This window comes from Equus asinus, chromosome 6 (assembly GCF_041296235.1).
Source record: "Equus asinus isolate D_3611 breed Donkey chromosome 6, EquAss-T2T_v2, whole genome shotgun sequence".
In the NCBI taxonomy this organism is placed as follows: Eukaryota; Metazoa; Chordata; class Mammalia; order Perissodactyla; family Equidae; genus Equus; species Equus asinus.
The window spans coordinates 93,209,388-93,232,582 of NC_091795.1; the positions used below are offsets into that span (position 1 = coordinate 93,209,388).

The following is a 23,195-nucleotide window of genomic DNA, read 5'->3' on the forward strand; positions in this document are numbered from 1 at the left end:
TGGCAGCAGCGTCGATTCTGGGGAGGACTTTTAAGTAAAGAACTTGGAGGAAAGCCCCTTGACCTTGGGTACAGCCAGTCCCTTCTACGAAAGCATCTGGTCTCCTGAGATAGCCTCATTGAAGCTGGGCCCCAGCCAGGTGGGAGAGCGGGCAGCAGAGGAATCAGGACACAGCAGGACACCGTGTGCCCCACTCCTCCAGGCTCGGCCGCCTGCCCCAGGGGCTGAGCTGACTCAGATGACAGACACCCAGATCCCTGTGGAACCGGAACCTGTGGGGAGGGGCGGGGGGGCGGGGTGGGGAAAGGTTGCCTGTTGCTTGGGAGAAAAGTACAAGGCAGTCAGTGCTGAACATGGTGACACTCTCCAATGACCACTGGCCGGCCGGTGGCCCTGGGCAGAACCGAAAGCAAAGCTGGGCAGTTTGAGGTCTGGGAACCACCCAAAGCTGTGGGGGGCGTGAAAAGTTGGGCCTGCCCTCTCCTTCCCCCTGAGGGCTGCTGCCTGACCTGGGGGTGGGGCTTGCTCCTGGCCTGGTGTTTGGGGAGGTGGGGAGGGACACAGTAGGGGCTTGGTGCCCAGGCTCTGCCGGTGCCCACAGGCAGGTGGCCCACAGGCTAATTTGGTGTGAGTCAGGTTTTCAGCCACCACGGCAGCCAAGCCCTTCTCCACTCACCCAACCCATGGACGATGGCCCTTCCCTCCCAGGCCAGGCCTTATCACTACCAATGGCAGACAAGGAAGGAGCCAGCAGGTCGCAGAGATTCAGCAAACACTGAGCTTCCTAGGTTCAGCAAACACTGAGCTTCCTCATGCTGGGCAGGCAGGCTGAATTCCTAAGTCGTGATTCCCAGGCTCCAGCGGGCACAGCAGCAAGAAGGCCTGCCTCCTGGTGTAGCTCAGAGTGGTGGAAGGGGGCTCCTTCCTGCCCCGCTGCATCAGGCCACAGGCGACGAGGAGCTGCTGTCGCTCCAGCCTGGAGGGCAGACAGAGCTCAGGGCTGCTGCAAACACATGAGCTGGGGGAGGCTTCTGGAACCGCTGGCTGTGGGGAGCACACAGAGCCTCAGGCAGGCAGGAGCACGGGGAAGGCCTCAAGGGGAGACGTCTGAGCTCAGCTGTGACGGTGAATCGGATTCTCAAGGCTGAAAGAGGTAAGAAAGCCACGTTCGGGGACAGGTGCACAAGGGTGTCAACGCTCAGAGCAGCAGCTCCTGGGGCCTGGGGCCTCATGCACTGGCAGGAATCTCCCTGGGGCCACCCTGGGCTAATGAATGAATGAAGGCAGAAGTCGGGCCTTGGTTCTGTTTCTCCCTGCTTTGGCCTGAAAGCCCGCAGCCTGCCCAATCCTGAGTGTCATGACTTAGGAACTCAGCCCGCCTCCCAGCATGAGGGACAGAGTGAAGCTCAGTGTTTGCTGATGGCAGATGGCCTCTCTCAATGCAGCACCAATTTTCCCCTCTCTGGTGGATCAATCCAATCGGCAATTGAACACGCTCTCGCTTTGTTTCATTTGTTGCGTGTTACAAGGCCTTCTCTCCACCCCCTTCCCCTGCCGGCTCCTGCCCGTTTCTCTTTCCCTTTCCAGGAGACTCCTCTAAAGATCTGCCTACGCTTATTTTCTCCAATTCCATTTTTCTGGTTCTCTCTTAAATCCACCTCTGTCAGGCTTGTGTGACTCCATAACCTGGAAGTGCCCAGCTTTGCTTCCATCCTGGCAGGCCTGTGGGTGGGCCAGTAGTGGTCACAGAACGTCACTGTGTTCAGTGCTGACTTAAAAAAATGAACAGAGGGGTCAGCCCCGTGGCATAGTGGTTAAGTTCAGCACGCTCTGCTTAAGTGGGTTCTTGGGTTTGGATCCTGGGCCCAGACCTAAACCACTTGTCAGCCGTGCTGTGGCAGTGACCCACATATAAAGTAGAGGAAGATTGGCCCAGATGTTAGCTCAAGCTAATCTTCCTCAAGCAAGAAAAAAAAAGAGGAAGATTGGCAGCAGACGTCAGCTCAGGGCAAATCTTCCTCAGCAAAAAAAAAAAACAACAAAAAAGAACAGATACTCAAGTTAACCATGCCTGGTATGTGTTCATCCTGTGCTAGGTGTTGGGCTGGAAAGCAGATGGGGAGTACAAAGAGCCGTGGTCCTGTCCCCCAAGAGCTTGATACATTTGGTGAGACCACACTGCAGCCTCCAGAATGACGTGTAACAAGGATGGAATGTACAAGGAAGTCAGTCCAGGATTCACGGGTGGACGAGCGATATGGACACTCAATGGTCGGAAGTTGAGAGGGCACAGGGATGGCTGTGGTCAGAGGGGTTGGAGGCCCCTCACGAAGACAGGGAGCTGAGCTCAGCTCTGAAGAGCCAAGGGAAGGAGGACTTCATGGAGAGCGAGGGCTGTTGCAGGGTGCTCCCTCTTGAGTCCTTGCACAAAGCCCGTGTGATAATAACGGAGTGTCTGACCCTGGAATCATCTCAGCTTCACTGCAATTCCTTCATCCCTTCACTGAGTGGCTTGTTCTATGCGACTTACGAAGTCTCTTCCGTTTTAAGGACTCTATAATTCTGTGTGCCAAAACGACATTCATTCCATGCTAGGCATTGGGCACGCAAAAATTGTAAAAATCTGTGGCCCCTGCTGCAAAGAATTCACAATCTAATTTCGATGGGAGTTCAACCTTAGTTCCCTTAACAACCTTGGGAAGGAGATACAACAAAGATTATTGTCATCCCTGTTAAAGATGAGGAAACTGAGGCTCAGAGAGGTGCCAAGGATCAAACACAATCTCAGCCTCGGGGAGGCTCCCATCCTCTCACCCTTTGGTGTGCCGGTGCGTCAGCCAGCGGGGCTCTTGTTAGGAACGCCGATTCTGATCCGGCAGGTCTGGGCTGGGGGCTGAGAGTCTGCATTTCTGCTCAGCTCCCAGGTGATGCTGACGCTGATGCTGGTCTGAGGACCACACTTTGAATAGCAAAGGGCTCTAGATTCACACCCGCTTGGACTGCTGACCAGATCATTCAGCAGAGTGCCCGGATCACTTTAGATCATTCTAGAATCTCTAGATCAGTGCTTCCCAAACCTGGCTGCACATCAGAGTCACATGGCAACTTGTGAAACAAGCTCAAAGCTCAAGGCCTGAAATTTGATTCCATAGGGATGGGATCTAGGATTCTGAAGTCTTTTTTTTTTTTTTTTAAACGAGTTGTACAGGTGGTTCTGGTGCACAGCCCTTCGGAAGGTGACTGCCCCCACCTGACCTTCCTGAGACCTTGAGGATGAGCGCCCTCTGCCTTTTCTACCTCTCAGACTCTCTTCCTCCACCAGCGCTGTATCCATCTTATCTGTCACAACGACCTCGAACCTGCCTTCTATTTAAGACTGGACCCACGTCTCGAGAAAGCCTCTGGGGTGTGATTTCAAGTGGATAAGGAAGGCTGGCCCCTGACCCAAAATAAGATTTCTTCCCCGCCTTTAGCTGCTCTTGATGCCTTCAATTTCTCAGGCTGCAACATAATCCCAAGACCTCAGGGGCAGGGCCAGAAACCTATTTATCTCTGCCTCCTGGGGCTTACCGTGGGGTACAGAGTAGAGACCCAAGAAATGGTGGTGGATTTAAATGAAAACCTTGAGTTAACCATTGCCCTTTCTTCTAACTATTTTTATCAAAGGAAAATGTCTGGAGAAGAGCAACTTAGGTTGCATCCTGAGGTTTTCCTCTGGGACACAAAGTGGGCAAAGCCTGGGCACCGCGTGCTGCAGCGGAAAGGAGAGACGGAAACGTGCAAGAAGGCAAGGAGACGCGGCCTCTGCAGAGCGCTTGCTGCGCTGTGAGCGCTCTTTGCTAAGCACTTTGCAAACACTGACGACTCGGGATGTAACCCTGTGTGCTTATCAGATTCGCCTGGAGAATTCACCGACATCACGTATTCCCGCAAACCTGCTGAATCAGCCTCCAGGGGCAGAACCCGGGAACTCAGCAAGGCGCCCAGGTGATGCCGGCATTTGGGAAGCACTGCATTCCATGGTTTATCCCTTGCAGCAGCCCGTTTTACAGATGAGGCCACTCAAGTGTAGGGTGACTTACCGAAGTCACACAGCCAGGAAATAAATGTCAGAGCCAAAGCAAGGAGGAGAAGCCAAAGGTTCTAGTGGCATTATCACAGGAAGTAAGAAATATTCCAAATCCTGGGGGCGGGGTAAGAGCCCATGACCCTGCGCTTTGACTACGCCAGTGTTTCCTCAGGCCACACAGTGGGGCAATGTCCCCATTTAGGGCGTTTTCACCGTCTGGACATCACCCTGCACGCCCCCAAGTGAGTCATTCTCGATGTTGGAAAGCCAGGGACATTGACAACCTGTAAGAAACTGGCAGCCACTTGAATTCACAGGGAACAACTCTGGCAAAGAAAACCCTTTTCCTTCTCATTGAATAGTTAGATTGGCAGGTCAGGGGACCATCTCACCCACATGCACACAAGGGTGTGTAATGGTTTCAATGAGCACTTGATAAAGTCTTTCATGATCCCCAAAAGGATGGGTTGGACGCCTTGGATTGGGTAATACTGTAATAAGTAGAAGCAGTTAAACTGACATTCCTGGGGCCGGCCCTGTGGCCAAGTGGTTAAGTTCACGTGCGCCACTTCAGCGGCCCAAGGTTTCTCTGGTTTGGATCCTGGGCGAGGACACACACCGTTCATCAGACCATGCTGAGGAGGCGTCTCACACAGCACAGCTAGAAGGACCCACAACTAGAATAAACACCTATGTACTGGGGGCCTTTGGAGAGAAGAAGATAAGAAAGAAAAAGAGAGAAGATCGGGAACAGATGTTAGCGCAGGTGCCAATCTTTAAAGAAAAAAAACACCCTGACATTCCTGAGGAATGTGGACATCACCTTGGACGGAGGCCCCAAGAGTCATGCCTCTGGCTCTATTCTTGCTCTTTCCTTCTTAAGCATTTTATCAATGTTGCTTTGGGATAGAATGTGTGTTTGTGACTTATGGTCCAGATGGTGTAGTGAATTTGTATTTCGAATCACCCCCTCCGATCCAAACCCATAGTATATAAAAAGACAAGACACAATGACGCAGCAAGGCTCAAAAACAAGCTCAATGTTTTCATGAACCAAAGACAGATGAGAAATGTAAGGCCACAGGTCTCCGGGGCTCCGCTCCAGAAGCAGAGGGTGCAGTCAGCACCTGTGGAGGCCTACGTGTGATGGGGCACAGGAACCAGGCACTGAAGTCTGTTCTGAGAAGGGATCCCACTGCTGGAGAAAGAAACTTGAAAATTTCTGCAGCCCTACAGCTTAGGGCAAAGGCTATAGACGGCAGTGGGAAGACAATGACACAGCCTTTCAAACAGGAATCAGACTGAGCAACTGTCTCGCTCAGTCTGTGTCTCAAATGTCCCCAATGTCACTATAAGATAGGGCCTCTACGGTGCTGTTACAAGGCCTGGCTCTGGAGTGAGCCCCAGGGGCCTGGGAGGCAGCCTAAATGTTTGAGAACAAAGGACTGGGGTGGGGGTGGGGGGTAGTAGAGGAGGGAAAAAGCAATGAATAAAAAAAATTCATTCAAAATGAACCTGAAAGCAAAACTTCTTACACTTATGAAGAAATATAATGCTAAGAAAGACAGCAAAATAATAACAATAATAACAATAAACATTTGGAATATGGATTCATACCAACGTCATTTCATTGAACAGCTTGACAATGACTCTACGTAAGTACAATTAGGATGGTTAAAGATACAGATTAAGGAAAAACTTCCACTAAAAAGAGAAATTATGAAACAAAGATATATAAAAATTAAACAATAGGCAGTAGCTAGGGGAAAGAACCAATTAGAAGTTTTGGAAATGAAAAATATTGTCGTTGAAACCAGAACAAAATATCAATATAGTGGATAATATCTAACAGGAACCAATATAGGAGAGAATTAATGAAGTGGAATATAGTAAGGAAGAATTCAACCAGTGCAGCAAGTCAAAGAGATAAATAAAGAAATAAAAGAGTGCCTAGGAGACATGGAGGATACAGTGAGAGGCTAAAATGTGTGTCTCTGAAGTGTCCCAGAAAAGAGAATTAAGGAAGTCACAGAGGAAAAGCTTTCGAAGAGTTGTCTGAAAATCTTCTAAAATTGATGAAAGACATGAATGATGAGTGAAAGTAGGCTCCGAGCATTGAGAAGGGCAAATAAAAACAAATCTACACACATTGTAGTGAATCAGTAGAACATACAAGGCAAAGGATAAAATTTAAAAGTCTAACAGAAGCCTAATAGTTTTTAAATACTGAGGACAGCAACCGTCAACCTGGAATTTTATACTCACCTAAGCTACCATTCAAGAAAAAGAAAGTGCAAAAGAAAGACAGCTTCAAATCTACAAAAACAAAAGGATTTTATCTCCCATAGACCCTCCCTAAAAGAACTATCAAAGGATGTACACCAGCAAAAAGAAAAGTGAACTCGGAGGGCGGATGCGGGAGACACATCTGGATATAAGTGGTTGGAAATTTTAAAAAGTTTATTAAACTTTTTACAGAAAAATGATAACTAATGTCAAGACAGGAGTAACAAGATGGGGTTTCGTTCAATGGTTGTTAAAGCGAACTAAGGTCTAGGTGATATTTGGCAGGAGTATAGAAATAATAAATAATTTTAAATTGCATTAGACAATAAGTTAAATGGGCATGTTTAAAAATTAAGGAGAACTACTGAAAGAATAGAAATTCAATCTACAGTCATGGAGGAAAAACAGACAATGGGATGGGAAAAATATATTTTTTCGATTATCAATTAAATAGAAATCAGGAATGGAAAGCAAGTAAGTGAGATTTTCAGATGTAACAAAATCATTGTATTGGATAACAGAATTAAAGAACCAAAGGACTTGGACAGTCTAAAACTGGCAAAATGACATTTAAGACAGTTATCCTAAGACTCAAGAAGTCAGTTGTATAACTCCTAGATAGGGAAGCCTTAGCCATCAGCAGTTAACGCTGAACCCTTTGATCTTAAAAAACAGTAAGAGAAATGTGAGATCCAGAAGAAGGAAGACCAGAGGCCATTGTGCACTCCACTGGTGACAGAAAACTTTAAGAAGAACACTGACAACCTAGAGTCTTCCCAAAGAGTATAAGTGGATAGAACAGGAAATGTCGCATGACAAGGAACTGGTGGAAGGAACTGAGTGTATTAGGCTGGAGAAGCAAAGACTTAGGGTTATGAACACTGTCTCTGTATCTTAGAAGGACATAGTCACCTAAAAAAATTTATATATATATATACACACACACATATAAATAATATATATGCATAATTTTAATATATTGAGTATTTTAATATATTTATTATATTAAAATATAACAATTGTATATATTTATTACACAAATATATATATTGACATATTAGACTTATTCTGGGTAGCATCAGCGGGTCCAGCTAGGACCATGCATTGATATTACAAAGGTCCATTTTGTTTCCTAATAAGGTCACACTGCCTGCAGTTAAAGCTGCTGAACCTCCCAGTTCCATTTTCTGAGGCTCTTTTATCACCCAGATCCTGCTGGCTGCTAGGAAACAAGACACACATGGCACAGTTTCTGCCCTCAAGAAGTTCACCATCTAGGAAGGAAAACAGACAGTGCAGAACCAATACCAAGACAGCAAGGGAAGCTCTTAGACTGCTGGCTACAAACTTCAGTAGGTACCAGAGGAGGGCGGAGGTCATTTGGTCTCCAGGATAGAAGAGAAGGTCCACAAAGAAAGTGACCTGGACATTGGGCCTTGAAGGACAAGTAAGAGCTCACTGGACAAAGAGGTGGGGAGGGAACACTGTTTACAAGGGGCAAAGGCCCGAGGGGGCCTTTTGGTGATAACTTGAGAGCTCCGTGTGATTAGCATTGTGTTTTCAGCCCTGAGGGGTGATCATCAGTGGAGCTTCTAAGAAAACAGAGATGCCTGAGGCCCAACCGCATAGATTCAGATTCTATATTATTTGGGAACTGTATAAGTGATTCTGATGTCCAGGACCGAGAGCCACGGCAAGACTCCCTCCAGGCCAGCTTTGAGCGCAAGGCTAGATTAGATGACCAGTCAGCAAGGCCCCTTCCAGACTAATATATGAGGATCCCATATAGCATTGTCTTCTTCCATCCAAAAAGTTTCCAAGGGCGGGACTCCTGGCGGACAGTGTCTCTGCTGCTTGTCCTCACCCCACCCCACCATCCCCCTAAGAAGAGGCATCAAAGACTAAGATAGTTGGAAAAGGACCATCACTCAAGAGAGATGGTCTCTGCTGGAGAATCGAGTCTCTAACTCTAAGCATCAGGACCAAGCAGAGCCCCGCCGGGACAGCTGGCCCCCAGGAGAGTCGGAGTTCATTCCTGCAAACGCTCTCCAAAGAGAAATAGGAAGGCGGCATTTCCAGAGGAGAGAGCGGGTCTGTAGAAGCAGGTGGCCTCTCTGGAACTATGGTTTCACTGCGAGTTGTGAGACCTCAGGCCCAATAAATAATCTCTCTAAGCTGCTCTGTGTGTAAACTGAGGCTAACAGTCCACTCCCATGGTTCTTGGAGGACTGATAAGACAGAAAGGGACAATGCCTCGCAGGGCACCCGGCACACAGACAGCACTCAGTGAACACCAACAACAATACACCTAGATGCTTATCATTTTGAAAGCACCTTAAATTATTCATAAGTTGGGAATAATTCATAGGTTTGCAAAAATACTATCCTCCAAGCGGCTGCTCAGCGTTCAGTGTGGGAGACTTCGTGTTCTTTCTCTTTCCATCTGGTGACCTCTCACCTCACACTGGGCATTTCTAATGGGATACAACCCAGAAACCTGATCCCATCTTGCTTCATCATTAACCGTGAAGTGTCTATCAAACGGCTATTAATAAACTCAGTCTCTGCCTGGGTCAAATCGGGGAGGACAACAGCCAGCCGAGTCCTCTTTTCCTTTATTTTGAACGACTTTGAGGTTCAAATCACCTTGTCCTGGGATAAGGAGAATTCACTCCGGAATTTCAACAGTACTCTGTTATTGTGGGCTGAAAACGTTTTACGTATTGACTCGGTTTTCTTTTGCTTCCCCCACCCCCGCTTGCACGGGGCAGAGGGGACAGGACTCCTGCCATAGTGTGCCCTGTCCTGGGTCCCGGTCTGACAGCGCCCCCTAGAGGAGATCTCTGGGCCAGGGCACCAGGGCCCAGTTGACGGCGGTTAGATGCTCCCCAGGAAGGGCTGCCCTTTTACGGGGTAGGAGAGGAGCGAGCAGGGCCTGAAGGATGCAACAGGGCAGGGAAGCGGTCCTCCCAGCGCGGCCGTACAGAAAGCCTCAGTCCACCAGTCTGAGGTCTATAGACACTGTTACTCCACGTTGCTCCAAAAAGCATTCCAGCCTGCGATTCCAACGTGGTGGAGCTGGACTCCTACACAGGTTACCTCCTTCAGGGGTTTCAAACTATCCTGCAGAGAGCCCTGGGGCGATGTGGAGAGGAGGGTGGGGGCTGGCAAGGCAGTGGTTAATGTGAGACAGGAAAGGGAGTTTGAGAAGGGAGGGCACCACGCTCGCCCACATTGCACCTTCGCAGGTTGCCCCATTTTTACTTCATTTATATGGAGGGCTCTGCAGAGATTTTCGTTGATAGCAAGGGCTCCATGTTGGGGAGTGCAGGGGCTAAAAACCATGATCAGGCCACACCTTGGGCCGCAGCTGGAACACACAGTCGCCCTGTACAGACGGCACAAAAAAAACCCCTCTGGATGAACAATTTTCAAAAAGGGGGGCCCCACCTCCCGCCCGTCCCAGCCGGCCTCAGTCCCAGAGCCCAGCAGGCTTGGGGAGCGGAGCGCAGGTTGGACTTCCACCCCCAGCAGCCACTGAGCCAGCTCCCTGTGCAGCCCACAAAGTACAGAAGCCTGCAGGGCAGCGCTGCCACGTCCTCAGTCTACAAAAGCACCCGACCAGGCTTGTCTCAGATGCCGCGTCCCGCATGAATAATCATGAGCTTGGCTGCCTCGGAGTGGGCACCCAGCACTTGCAACTGCACACACAGTCTCATGTGATCCGCAGATGGCTTGATATGGGGCAGGTGTCACCGCTCCAAAGTTACAGCAGGCCTGCTCAAGGTCCCACCGCAAGCCTAGAACTGAGACCTCCAGACTCTTCAGATTCTGTGTTCCTCTCCTACTGAATATGACTCTCCCTCGAGAGTCTCGTTCTCTTTATCCTGGTTACAGTGAACTCCTCAAAAGTTCAGAAGCAACCCTCCTGTACGGCCTTGCTGCCCCTGCCATAGGAGATATCACATCCTCTGCCCTCCTTGAGTCTCTGCTACAGACCTCGGACCAGGAAGGTCAGCAGTTGTGTTCCAGTAATGTCCAGCAACACTCTGCTTTCATGTCAGTCCTGTTTAAATAAAAATACATTAGGTGGGGCCGGCCCAGTGGCACAGCGTTTAAGTGCACACATTCTGCTTCAGTAGCCCGGGGTCTGCCAGTTCTGATCCTGGGTGTGGACATGGCACTGCTCATCGAGCCACGCTGTGGCAGACGTCCCACATATAAAGTAGAGGAAGATGGGCATGGATGTTAGCTCAGGGCCAGTCTTCCTCAGCAAAAAGAGGAGGATTGGCAGAAGTTAGCTCAGGGCTGATCTTCCTCAAAATAAATAAATAAATGAAAAATGTTTAAAAGACATGAGGTAATTTTATTCCAAACTTTGGTTATTATTTACTTATGTCTTTATCAAATCCAAAAAGGATCTCAAGCAGCTTAGAAAGAAAAAAAAAAAATCAGGTAATAGAACTGTCTGAAAACAGATCAAAAGCCACGAAACAGAGCAGGATTTAGGCTGCTGGGAGGGAGTGGAGAGAATATTCCTGAAATCTACACTTAGGATCATCCTGCATCTGAGCAGTAAACAAAACCCTGCCCCGGGCGGCCAGGGCCCTCGGGGAAGAGGAGCCACGGGGCTCCGTGTCTGACAGAAGAGCCACAACAACTTGTCACCACAGACACACATCCAAGCACGCACCTGAGAGGAGGGGGTTTATGGGGCCTCAGACCCCGTGGGGGAGACCATAACAGAAGGACAGCGTCTGACCCCCTGGAACCTTGGGCACAGGCATCCTCCAGGTCACTCGCATGGGATGGCTGTGCTCTTTCTGGTGGACACATGCTCTGCTCATGGCACCCAGGCTACGGCCATCCACCCCAATCCAGTGCCTTTAAATCAGGCCAGCCCTCCCACAAAACACACCAGGCACCCGTCCAGTGGCCAGCATACACCAGCCTCAGGTGTTCCAGAATAACTCCTTTCATCCCAGCCTTCCTCCTTCCCAGAGCCTGTCCATCCTAACGTCTGGCCTTTGTCCCCATTTCACCCTTGGGCCTAACTACAGAGCCATCTCCAGATTGTTCCCAGGTCCACCCACATGGGGTTCCTCCCTCTCCAAGTGCAGCTCACCCCCACCGGGTGGTGCTGAGGATGGTCACATGGTAAGTACTAGGACTGGGGTCAGGGGAGCCCCAGTGCATAAATGAAGACCAGACTAGGCCAAAGGCCACCAGCAAATGGTAAAGGCCTGGGTGTGCTCACCTCGCCACCTCGTTCATTCATCTGTCCCTTCCACAGATGCCAAGCACTTGCTGTGTGCCAGGGACCAGTCTTGGAATAATTACAATAAAAGTTAGAGTGTGCCAAGTTCCAAAAGGAAGTTGGTGGTTGAGAATGCAGGCGTCGCTCCCAGCTGGGGCTGCGAGGCAAAGGCCAGGCCTTGAAGGATCAGTGGACCCCCAAGGGGGCAAGCCCTCCCCCAGGTTCTTGTTCATTGAGCGTAAGCCATGAAAGAAGAAATGAGGTTGGATAAGCAGACAGCGAGAAAGCTGAAGGAACGAGAGCAATGAGACAAGGGAAACATCTAGAAAGAGAAACAAGACCCAGTATAGTTCCAATCCAAATGCAAAGAGGAGTTCAAATTGGTATTTGAATTTACACACATTTCTTGCATGGAAGGTCAGGATATTTTAGTCTTAGCTCTATAGACACGCCTAGAAAACAGCCCTAGTGCCGTCTTGGGGGCCTCGGTCTCCCCATCTGCAAAATGAGGGGTTGCACCAGATCTGGAGTGCTTAAACTCTGTATTTCACGGACTGAAGTTACATTTCTAGCCCAGACCTCTTCTCTGGATTCCAGCCTCAAATATCCACCTGCCTTCTCAACACGCATCTCGATAGTAATTTGTCCAAACTGAGCCACTGCTCCACCCACCCCCATCCCCACCACATCTGGCCAAACCTTTCCAGACAACTCCATCGTCCCAGCTGCTCAGGCTGTGTCCTGATCCCTGTCTTCTCACTCCTCACATCCAATTTGTCATGGCACCCTGTCAGCTCTGCCTTCAGAACATCTCCAGAAACTTCTCATCCCTCCACCGCAACCTCCCTGGTCCAAACCACCATCGCCTCCCACTGAGATTATTGCAACGGCCTCCCAATTGGTCCCAGTGCTTTTGCCCTGCCAGCCTGGGGCCCAGGAGACTGGTCCCCCCAATATGCACACTCCAAGGCATGCCTCAAATGCCCCCATGACTTCCCGTCTCACCCAGAGTCAAGGCCAACACCCTTATGATGCTCGGCCAGCCCCACCCCTCCCTCGCTCTGACATGATCACCTCCTGTTCTCTTGGCTCCAGCCACACCGGCCTCTGCTGTTCCTCAGACCTGACAAGATGCCTCAACCTCAGGGCCTGGACTCCTACTGAGCCCTCCACTCTCACCCTCACCTCCTTTATGTCTTTGCTCAAATGTCACCTTCTCAGTGAGACCTGCCCTGACCTCTCCATTGAAGGCTGCATCACCTCCCCTCTGTGCTCCCTGTCACCCTCTCCTGCTTTATCTCCATCACCCCCTCTCCATCCGGCCCATGTTTTACTTATTTGTTTGCTTGTTCTAGTCTCCCTCTCTTAGAACGTGAGCTCCCGGGGGGCAGGCATGTTCATCCATTTTATTGGCTGCTCCATCTCCAGTGCCTAGAAGGATGCCTGCCACACAGTAGAAGCCTGGTGAATACTTATTACTAGAATGAATAAATGAGTGAAGACAATAATCGTTTATTATTTTCATTTGGGAAGCATGGGTGGTGATGGATATAGAATTGTCAACTTTTTAGCATTAAGTATCAGGAGGGAAGAGGGGAGGGAGGGAGAAAGGAAAGTGCCATCTCATCATTTTGTAAAAGAAAGATACTCCTGAAAATAGGAAGTACATTCTCTCAGGATAAATAATAATCTTTCCTAAGAAAGTTGAGCGGGTGGACTCACAGCAACACATACACCGCACAGCTCTGTCCTGATCTCTTCTTTCGCTGTGCATCAGTGAAGACGTTGGCAGTGACACCCACCCATCCCCACTGTCACCCCCAGAACCCTCCAGCTCTGCGACACTATGTTTCTTCCTTGAAAAACACAAAGAGGGCCACTTACCCCCGGCTGGCCCTGGCTCCAGCAGACACACCTGCTTAGGTCAGAATCATTCTTGGCCCTGGCAAAAGGTGAGGGTTCCAGCTCCAGAGGCCAGCTCGGACCCAGGGCCACCACTCAGACAGCGAGAGCTGGTGTGACGCCAGCCTGTGGTTCACAAACTTAACAGTTCACATTAAATTTTTAGTGACTTATACTTTTCCCGCAGATCCTATGACATTTTTGATGCAGCTGCTAAGAGAAAATAATAATAAGACTCTTTACAAACCTTGCCTCACTTATCCTCACCATAAGCCAGCAAAACAGGTTTACAAGCCCTGATTGCAAAGACAGTGAACACGTGGCTCAGGGAGGCTAAGAGCAGCTTCGTAGGGGTGGGGAGGGAGGCGGCGGCGGCGCAGTCTGGGAGCACCTGGAGGGGTCTGGCCCCATCCTCTCTCCTCTGCAGAGGCCAGGGGGCAGGAGTTAGGGGCAAGGACATGTGCACCTGCCACTCTCCCAACCAAAGGCAGCCCAGACCTCTCTGTTTCTTTCTTCCTTCTCAGCCCCCTGTTGCCATCCCTCAGGGTCAGCAACAAGCCCACCTGCCACTCCCTGAGCTGCCTCACTCCAGTGGCTCCTGCCTCTGTACATGGAGCCCCCGTGTCCAGACCTCCTGGATGGAGCACCCCTGGTCCAGCCTGTTCTCTCCCGCTTTCTGCCTCATAATCTGGGCCTCGAAGAATGGGTAGGACTATGATCAGCTGATAAGGAGAAGGATCAGGTGGCCTCTCCAGGCCTCTGGTCAGCGATGACAAAGGAGTCCAGGTTGCAGACAGACGCTCTGGACCAGTGGGGCCCAAATTCCAGCCCCCGCATCTACAGGAGCTGGAGGTGGCAGGATGGGTGTGGGGTTCTGATGGTCACCTCCCTGGAGACCAGCGAAGACAATTCGCTCAGCGCCTCTACAGAAAGGCACGGGGCTGGGCAGCACATGGTCATGGTAGGAGAGAACGGAGCCAAGAGAAGGAAGGGGAGGCTAGCCTTTGAGAGGCCTTGAATGCCGAGCTAAAACATCTGGAGGAAAACTACACTCAGAATCCTCTTCCAAATTGGGAGACAGGGGTCCAGATTCATGCATTTCCTCCTTGCAGTTCACTGAGACCAAAGGTCTGAGCGTAAATGACGTGATTTTTCACCATGATATTCGATAGCTGTCGGTAACAGCAGGCTACCTTTTTTCACGTTTAGTACTATTATTAATATTTACCAAGTACTTGTTAGTATCATATTATTAGGTATTGTAAGCCCATTTTACAGATGAGAAACTAAGGCTCCAGAGAAACAAAACTTATAAGAGGTAAAACTGGGGCTGGAGCCCAGGCCCTGGGGCTCCTGTCTCCAAACCTCAGCCTACCCCACTCCCCCCGCTTCGCGCTGGATCCCCATATTTGGCCTGTGACTGCTTGCTTGCTTTCACAGGCCAGGTGCCTAACCAAGATGAGTGTCTAGCTAAAGAGCAATAAAATCCCAAACGGCCTGAGGAAAACACCTGCAGACTCAGCCTGAGGGGAACGCCCTGTCCTCTCAGCCCAGCCTCCTCTCAGGCTGAGCCCTGGGCCCAGAAGGCTGCACCCCGTGTGCTTTGTTTATTGAAATCCTACTCTTCCCCAAGGCCTGGCTCCAATGCCAGCTTCTCAGGGACGCCTTCCTGGCCCCACCAGTTGGAACTCCTCCTGCTCTGTGCCCCTGTGAGCTTGGCAGCTGGCCGGGTGCAGGCCTACCCACTGACATTCTGCCCTGGCCTCCTGTGCAGGCACCAGGTCTCACCCAGCTCTCTGAGCCCCACAGGGCTCCGCACACACTCAGGGCCCCCAGTCTCTGGGAATGGTCATGGCCAAGGCTGCAGGTAGATGGTGCCAACTTAACAGGTGCCTCTGAGGGCTCACAGCATTGCCAGATGTCCTTTCGCAGCCCCAGGAAGGAAAGCACCCCAGGAGATGTGAGCCACTTTGACCCTGCCTGGAAGCAGCCAGCCCAGCCCCGGGCTCCGGGCCACAGCGGCTGCAGCCCCTGCCTCTCTGTCCTGCTGGGCCAGCTCTCCCGCAGCCTCCTCCTAAGCTTTCCAGCATCACGGTCAGTCCATCTGGGCTGCCGCCTCAGTTTCCTTTGTGTTCCAGTTCTGCTTTGCTGAAGCCCTCCTCTGGGCCTGGCCTTCCTCTGTCCTCAATGGCTAGTCCTGGACTCAGCCCCCCACAGCAGAAGGAGGCTGCACAGCAGGTCAGACTCTTCCAGACATGGCCACAGCTCTGTCCCAAGCCCGAGTTCCCGAGCTCCTTCAGACCCTGCACCCGGGGGGTGGACACCCTGCAGGAGCCAGTGCTGTTGCTCCAGAGTGCAGCAACCCCTTCCCCCCTTCTGCCATGGAGGCCTGCCTCCCCCAGGGAAGAAAGTCACAGCTGCGACACGGCAGGGTATCCAGGCCACACTGGGGCAGCTCAGGGGCCTGAAGGACTTTAGCCTGTGGTTTTAGAATCCAGCACCCAGGCCGGCGTGGAGGTTGGAAGAGTTATGGAATAAAAAGGGACAAGAAGGGGATTTGAAATTCTTTCTGTGGCTTAATTATAATGAGCCTTCAGGGAGATGAAGCACGACCTCTGTTTACAAAGTTCCTAGGCTCCCCAAGTGGCGGGACAGTTGGCGTTTTATTGTCTTATTTATACTTTGCTCTATATTCTATATCCTCTGTAATGAACATGCTGTCATCATCAGGAAAAATAAGTAATCATCAAAAAATACAAGCAGAAAACAGATGTTGTCAGAGCTCCCTGGGGTCATGCATCTGCAGGTGCCCAGGATGATGGAACGAGGGCTGTGCTGGTACCCAGAGACCCGGCCTCCTATCTCCTACCAGCCCCCCGAGCTGCTTCACGCTTCACAGCCTCAGCTTCCTCAGCTGTCAAATGGGAATGACAGTGTCTGCCTGGGATGCACAAGAGACTCCTGAGATAATAAGACCCACGTCTTGGGGCTGCGGAGAATATGGGTCACTGTAGTGGACATGCAGGCCTCACGGGAGAGCAGTGCTGCCCACGTGGGGGAGCAGGTGCGCTTCTCAGTCAGCACAAGCCGCTCAGTTTAAGAGACATTCCAGGAATGGCAAGAAGGCACAGCCATCTGAATCCCCAACTAACCACACAACTGGTCTATTTAACCAGAGCGTGGGATTGTTGATCTGTACAGCGCTCCTGGGAGAGGCCACATTCTGTCCTCAGTGGATGGAGGGAGGGTCATTGGTCAGTCCCAGGTCACTCTGCTGCAAGCATCTGTCCACTCAGGAAATACTTGCCCAAAGGGCCGAGCAGCAGATGGTGGCAGAGGCTGCAGCAGAATCCCAGTCCCCTTCTTCCTCTGTGCCCCCACTGCATCTCAGCCCGAGCACCAACAGCAAGCCCCCAGCAGGGCCTCCTGCCCTGAAGGGAAAGGAGCCTGCCTGAGGATGAATGTGACTGAGTGACAGGTGACAGGTGCTGCGGAACCAGCAGCCAGAGGCTCTGTCTGCCCCATGCGTGCCACACCCCTCACTCTATTTCCTTAGGATGCAGAGAGTCCCAGGCTCTCTCTGCCTCCAACGCTGGGGAACCCTCTGGGGCCAGCCTGGCCTTCTGCCGCTGCAGATCCAGGCAGAGCATCCAGGGTGTCCCTGATGCCATTTGGGGCAGGGTTTAACACATGACCCTCACTGCAACTCAAACCATCTTTGAGGAAACAGCGAGGCCCGAATTCCAGCCGAGGCCTCGCCCTCCGCACCCACTTCCACTTCGGGTTATCTGAACACCCTCTACTCCTGCTTTGGGGTTTTAAGTGAAAACAACTACTTTTGAACAAAAGCCCGGGCATCTAGGATGAAATCTAAAAAAAGGCAGGACGGTACAGCCGCTGGCTTTGGAGTTGAGTGGAGCCACAGCGCACACATCACAATCCCTGAGACACACTGGTTCAGTGACAGCACTGGGCGAGTCACTTCAACACTCGGGGCCTCTCCTCCGGCCAACATGCAAACATGAAGCCAAAGCGAGTTCCTAGCACGGCTCTGGGGCGGGAAGCCCTCAGAAAAACCCCGCGGCCCTGTCTGAGGATCAGAGCAATCACTACCTATTTTCCATCCAAGGCAAATAAAAAAGCCTTGAATTCTTGAACAATTTCTCACACCTCTTCTATAAATGCAGCCTCCTAACAGGAGCCCCTGAGGAGTAGCTGGTTCTAACCCTTATCTGGAGAAATGTGTATGCACGAATGCTAAATGCTCCCCTCTGGGGGCAAAGGATCCCACAGGTCTCATCAGCGCTCCTCCCCTGGGGGTGGCAGTTTGCAGATGGCCACACGCAGCCCTTACCCATGACCAAGGTGAATCCGGGCGGCTCTTGCCCTGAGGGGGCTCCCAGGTGGAGCCACAGGTGCGGTCCTGCTCCTCCATGGCGGGGCCTAGGGATGCTGGCCTTCCCCACACCCCACGCTGCCGGGAGAGCAATGTCCCGCAGTGGCTAATTTCGCCGGCTCAGGAGCTGGGAGGCTGGGCCACGACACTGAGTCCCGGGCAGGCGGTTTCCCTTTACACCCCAGGAGCCCGGCCAAGTCACAAGGCTCAGGAAAAGAGCAGAGTGTTAAATTGCAAATCCTCTCTCACCTGGGGACTGGCTAACAAACAACACAGAGACACTTTCTGCGCCCTGAAAGATGCAGAGACTCCAGCAGAGGCCAGTTTCTACAAACTTGGTGAAAGGGGGATTGGGTGAGGGGGCATGACCCCCATTGGCAGACAGAATTTATGTTCATTCTCTCTTCATCACCTCTCTAAGGTACAACGTGTAAAACTCAGAGACTGACTAACTTCTCTAAGGCCACACAGCTCTAAAGGACAGAATCGGGATTGAAACCCCAGAGATCTGTCTCCAGAGGGGAATTGACGGGAGGAGGTGTTGAGGGAGACACCACCTCCTGTGCTGGGTGAGGGAACCTTGCAAAGGCCGTGCAGACAGTAATCGACTCACTTTCGACTCCACCGCTTGTTCCCACAAAAGCTACAAAGAATCCTTTCTTTCTGTTTCTCAAGTCTCCATTCCTCTGAGACGCCTCAACCCACGTCCGCGAGTCTGGAAAGCTGGGTTCAGTGGGCTTCCCATCCCCCAGTGGGCTGCCATCACCATCTCCGTCACGCTTGGCAGCATCAGCCATCACAACAGCTTGCCAATTTTGAATACTTCCCACATACCAGGAAGCTAAGCATTTAAGCTGTATTCTGGTGTATAATTTGCACAGCAACCCTATAAGGTTACCAACAGAAAATAGGAGCTTAAAGAACTGCCTTTGGGTTACAAAGCGGCAAGTGGCAAAGCAGGGCCGGGTTGACTTCAAAAACAGTGCTCTGCAATCTGATTCTGATTCTGCTGGGGTCTTGGATTCGGGGTGATGAGGCGGGGCTCCAATGAGCCCAGGTTTTAAAGGGACCTGCAGCAGGGTGGGAGGGAGGGAGGGCACACAGCTCCGGCTGTTTGTGGGCGAGGCTGGGAGCAGAGGCAAGAGTGGGTGCAGGGGCTTCAGTCTGGTAGTAGTTTGCAACTTGTCTGCTAAGACCCACCGCCTCTTGACGTCTTTCAACTCCTCCCGGTGGGCTGGGTGAAGGTCCTCTCTGGTTCTCCAACTCCTCCCCAGCCAGGCCTTTTCCAGTTTCACTGTCTTCACTCCTCTTCCTCCTTCCTCCAGAGGAGGCCCTGACCAAGAATCATCTGGAGTCGCGGTGGAGTGAGGTGGAAGAATACAGGAAGGTGCCTGGCGTGTCTGATCTGATGCAATGGGCATTATTACCCTCCTTTCACAGGTTCAGGGCTCAGCGGTTCCCCAGGTACTGCATCTAGCAAGGAGCAGAGGGAAACTCGATCCCAGGCCTCCGAGTTCCCAGGTCACCGCGATCCTAGCCCTGCCTTCCTCACCCTGGAAAAGCTCAGAGAGCGCCAGGGAGGGAGCGCTGCGCACAGCCTCAGAGCCGGGTGCCCCGCCCCGGAATAGCTCCCGTGGTCTCAAGGCCCTGAAATGTGCTTCAGGGCAAGAGGAAATTAACAAGCCCTTAGGACGCTTCCGCTGAGCCGGGTCACCACCATTCTTACTATTTTTAATTCATGCTGCCAAGATATTTTAAGAACCTCCTGACAACAGAGTGATAAGATGGCAGTAATTATACCTGGTCACGGTCAGGATTTAGCCAGAAATCTGATAGAAGCACAGTACTGCACAGGCAGGAGCACCTCCGAACGTGTCATAGTATCGATTAGTAAGGGGCAGTGGGCGTGCAGCCTCCGCGGTTCCCGTAGGAAGGGGCGGGGGGCGTGGTCCTGGGGGCTCCGGGCCAAAGCGTGTTTCCCAGCCCCGCTGGCAGCAGGGGTCGGAGACAGGGCCATCCGGCTGACACGTGTCTTGCTGCTATGTTGGGCCCTGAGAGCCAGTGCTGGTTTGGCTGGTGCACCCAGGAATGGGGCCGTGAGCGTTGACGGGGCTCCCAGACGCTCTGCGTGGTAGTTAAATCTCACAATCTGAGTCACACGGACCCGGGCTCTGGGTCTGACTCTGCCCCTTAGAAGCTGTTCTGACTCAGGCCAACTCACTCAGCTTCTAAGAGCCTTCGTGTCCTTATCTGGGAAACGCGGGGATAAAAATAGAGCCTCTCCCTCATAGGGTTGTGGTGGGGATACTTGAGGCCATGCACCCAGAGTCCTTGACGCCACGCCTGGCATGTATTAGACCCTCAAAAAGCAGCAGCAACTATTAATCCTCAAAATAACTTTGAGTTAGGCATTAAGAGCTCCATTTTACAGACAAGAAATTGAGCCTCTGTTTTATTTTGGACTTCTGTCAGCTGCGGACTCTAATGGTTCCTGCAATAGATCTCCTGAGGACTCTGTCGCTGCCCCAAGGGACTGTGGCCAGCACCAGGCTGAATTTCCCTTGAAACACTTCCCCTGTGTGTCCTGGCGGTGCAGCATCCGCAGGACACCCCTTTGCCCCCGGCTGCCAGGCCCGGAGTCTGGGAGTCACCTGATAGCCCCCAAGAGCTCTGTGATTCTCCCATTTCCCGTCTTCCCCCAGCTCATGCTGACCCCTGCCTGGAATGCCTTCCTCCTCCTTTCTTCTTTTTCAAATTTGCCCACATTCTAGGCCCAGGCCAAACCTCCTTCCTCCATGGAGCCTTCCGTGATCTCTCCATGGCTTTTCCATCCTTTGACCTGGGAGGGAAAGGATGAGGTTGGGAGGGAAAGGATGAGGTTGGGACAGACATTGCAGAGCTCCCCCATGTGCCCAGTGCTTTTCGCACACACATCATCTCTCTCTCATTCTCAAGGTTAGGGGATATTTCCCAGAAGAGGGAACAGGCTCCGAGGCTCACCTGGCCAGGAAGAGGTGGCGCTCAGAGAGAGTTGTCACTGTCCACTCCCCTTGCTCGCCACTTAGAGGGTGCCAGGGGAGGGCGGGTCCTGGTGAGTTTACATCTCATCGTCTCAGCCACTGGAGGGACCCCTCTGACACGGTCCCGGCCTTAGTCGTCTTCAGCTCCAACAGGACATCGCACAGTGGAGAGGACACAGCATGGGGAAAAAGTCACATCAAGCTTTTTTTTTTTTTAATTAATAAAGTTCATTCTTTTACAGCAGTTTAGGTTCACAGAAAAATTTATCTGAAAGTACAGAGAGTTCTCATATACTCTCTCTCCCTCACCCGCACAACCTTCCCCACCACCACCTGCCACCAGATTAATACATTTGTTACAATGGATGAACCTACTTTGACGCATCATTATCACCCATAAGCCCATCACTTGCATTAGGATTCTCTCCTGGTGTTGTACATTCTGTTGTTTTGAGAAATGTGTGATGACATGTATCCACCACTGCAGGACCATACAGAGTAGTTTCACTGCCCTAAAAATCCTCCGTGCGCCACCTAGTCATCTCTCCTTCACCCCATGTCTTTTAGGGCTTGACAGCTGATTTCCTTTTAGCGCTGAATGATACTCTGTTGTCTGAATGTACCACAGTTGGTTTATCCATTCATCTACTGAAGGACATCTTGGTGGCTTCCAAGTTTTGGCAATTATGAATAAAGCTGCTATAAACATTTGTGTGTAGGTTTTTGTGCGGACATGTTTTTCAACTCCTTTGGATAAATACCAAGGAGTGTGATTGCTGGATCAGACAGGAAGAGTATGTTTAGTTTTGTAAGAAACCAGCAAACTGTCTTCCAACGTGGCTGTACCATTTGCACTCCCACCAGTGATGAATGAGAGTTCCTGTTGCTCCACATCCTCACCAACATTTGTTATTGTCAGCGTTCTGGATTTTGGCCATTCTGATAGGTGTGGAGTGGTATCGCTTGGTTGTATTTCCTTGATGACATATGATATGGAGCATCTTTTCATAGGCTTATTTGCCATCTGTGTCTCTTCTTTGTTGAGGTGTCTGTTCAGGCCTCTGGTCCATTTTTTAATCGAGTTGTTGTTTTCTTATTGCTGAGATTTTAGAGTTTGTGCATATTTTGGATGACAGTCCATCATGCACACACACTACATCCACTAAGGTCCCAGTAGAAAACAGACTGGATGCTCAAGCTGGATCCTCGAGGAGGCCCTAATAAAGGGACTGTTCACAAGGACACGGGCAGGGTTGAGGAAGGCCAGCAGTGGCTGGTGAGGCAACAGGGCCAGGAAGAGGAGGTGCTGAGGCCATCCTTGGGTCAAGGAGAGAGGGAGGGAGCAGCGACCTGAGCCCGGGTGTGGGAGGCAGGATACCGGCCCCCACGGTGCCTGTGTCCTAAGCCCCAGGACCCGAGAACGTGTTACCTTAGGCAGATTTCCTTACATCTTCCACCACACTGCACGGCAAAGGGGAATTAAGGTTGCTAGCCAGCTGCCCTTAAAATAGGGAGACTATCCTGGATGATCTCCAAACAATAACCTGAATCGTTACCCCAGACCCTCTTCTCCCACCACTTCAGAGCTTGGAGCATGCCTGACATGACCCCCTTTCACTGCAGCCTCTGCCCTTGCCGTGTTTATCCGGGTGGGTCTGATATAATCACAGGGTTTTTAAAAGGGGAAGGGGAGGCGGAAGAGAAGCAGAGACAGCAGTGTGAGAGGGATTCAGCCTGACTCTTTGAAGATGGAGGAGGGGACCATGAGTCAAGGAATGCTGGTGGCCTCTGGAATCTGGAAAGGCAATGGAATAGATTTGCCTCTGAAACTTCCAGAAGGAATGCACCCAGCCAACACCCTGATTTTAGCTCAGTGAGACCTGTGTTGGACTTCTGACCTACTGAACTGTAAGTCAATTAATTTGCATTGTTTTAAACCACTATGTTTGTGGTAATTTGTTACAGCAGCCACAGAAGACTAATACACTGAGAGAGTAGCCGGAGGAGAGGGTCATCCTGCAGGACCTTTGGCTGAAGGTGTCAAGGGTGTGGGCCTGTCCATGGTGATACAGCGGGGAGGAAGTCAGAGGAATAAGTACCTCGAACTCTCTCTCCTCACACTTTCTCATCCTCTACCACTGGCTGAACCCAGCCAGAGGCCAGAAAGCTCACAGCAGAGTGGGGAAGAGCGGATCTAGAGAGGGAAAAATGAAGGGAAGACCTGTGTGTGTGTGTCTTTCTGAGTCTCTCTGTCTCTCTCTCTCA

The 23,195-nt window shown here is 51.3% G+C and overlaps 1 protein-coding gene across 3 annotated transcripts in view; it reads right to left on the reverse strand.

Annotated features, from left to right (window-relative positions):
• The window catches only part of LPIN1 (lipin 1), a 123,383-nt gene extending 105,308 nt beyond the window's left edge, over positions 1 to 18,075 (reverse strand). For 2 of the 3 annotated variants that reach the window (XM_070512584.1, XM_070512580.1), the window contains exon 1: positions 17,869 to 18,074. In XM_070512584.1, the coding sequence (XP_070368685.1) occupies positions 17,869 to 17,949 (81 nt within the window). In that variant the 5' untranslated portion in view covers positions 17,950 to 18,074. Of the gene's footprint in view, positions 1 to 17,868 lie in introns of all 3 variants that reach the window. The other variant, XM_044771965.2, reaches the window with a different exon arrangement.
• Positions 18,076 to 23,195: the final 5,120 nt, after the last annotated feature.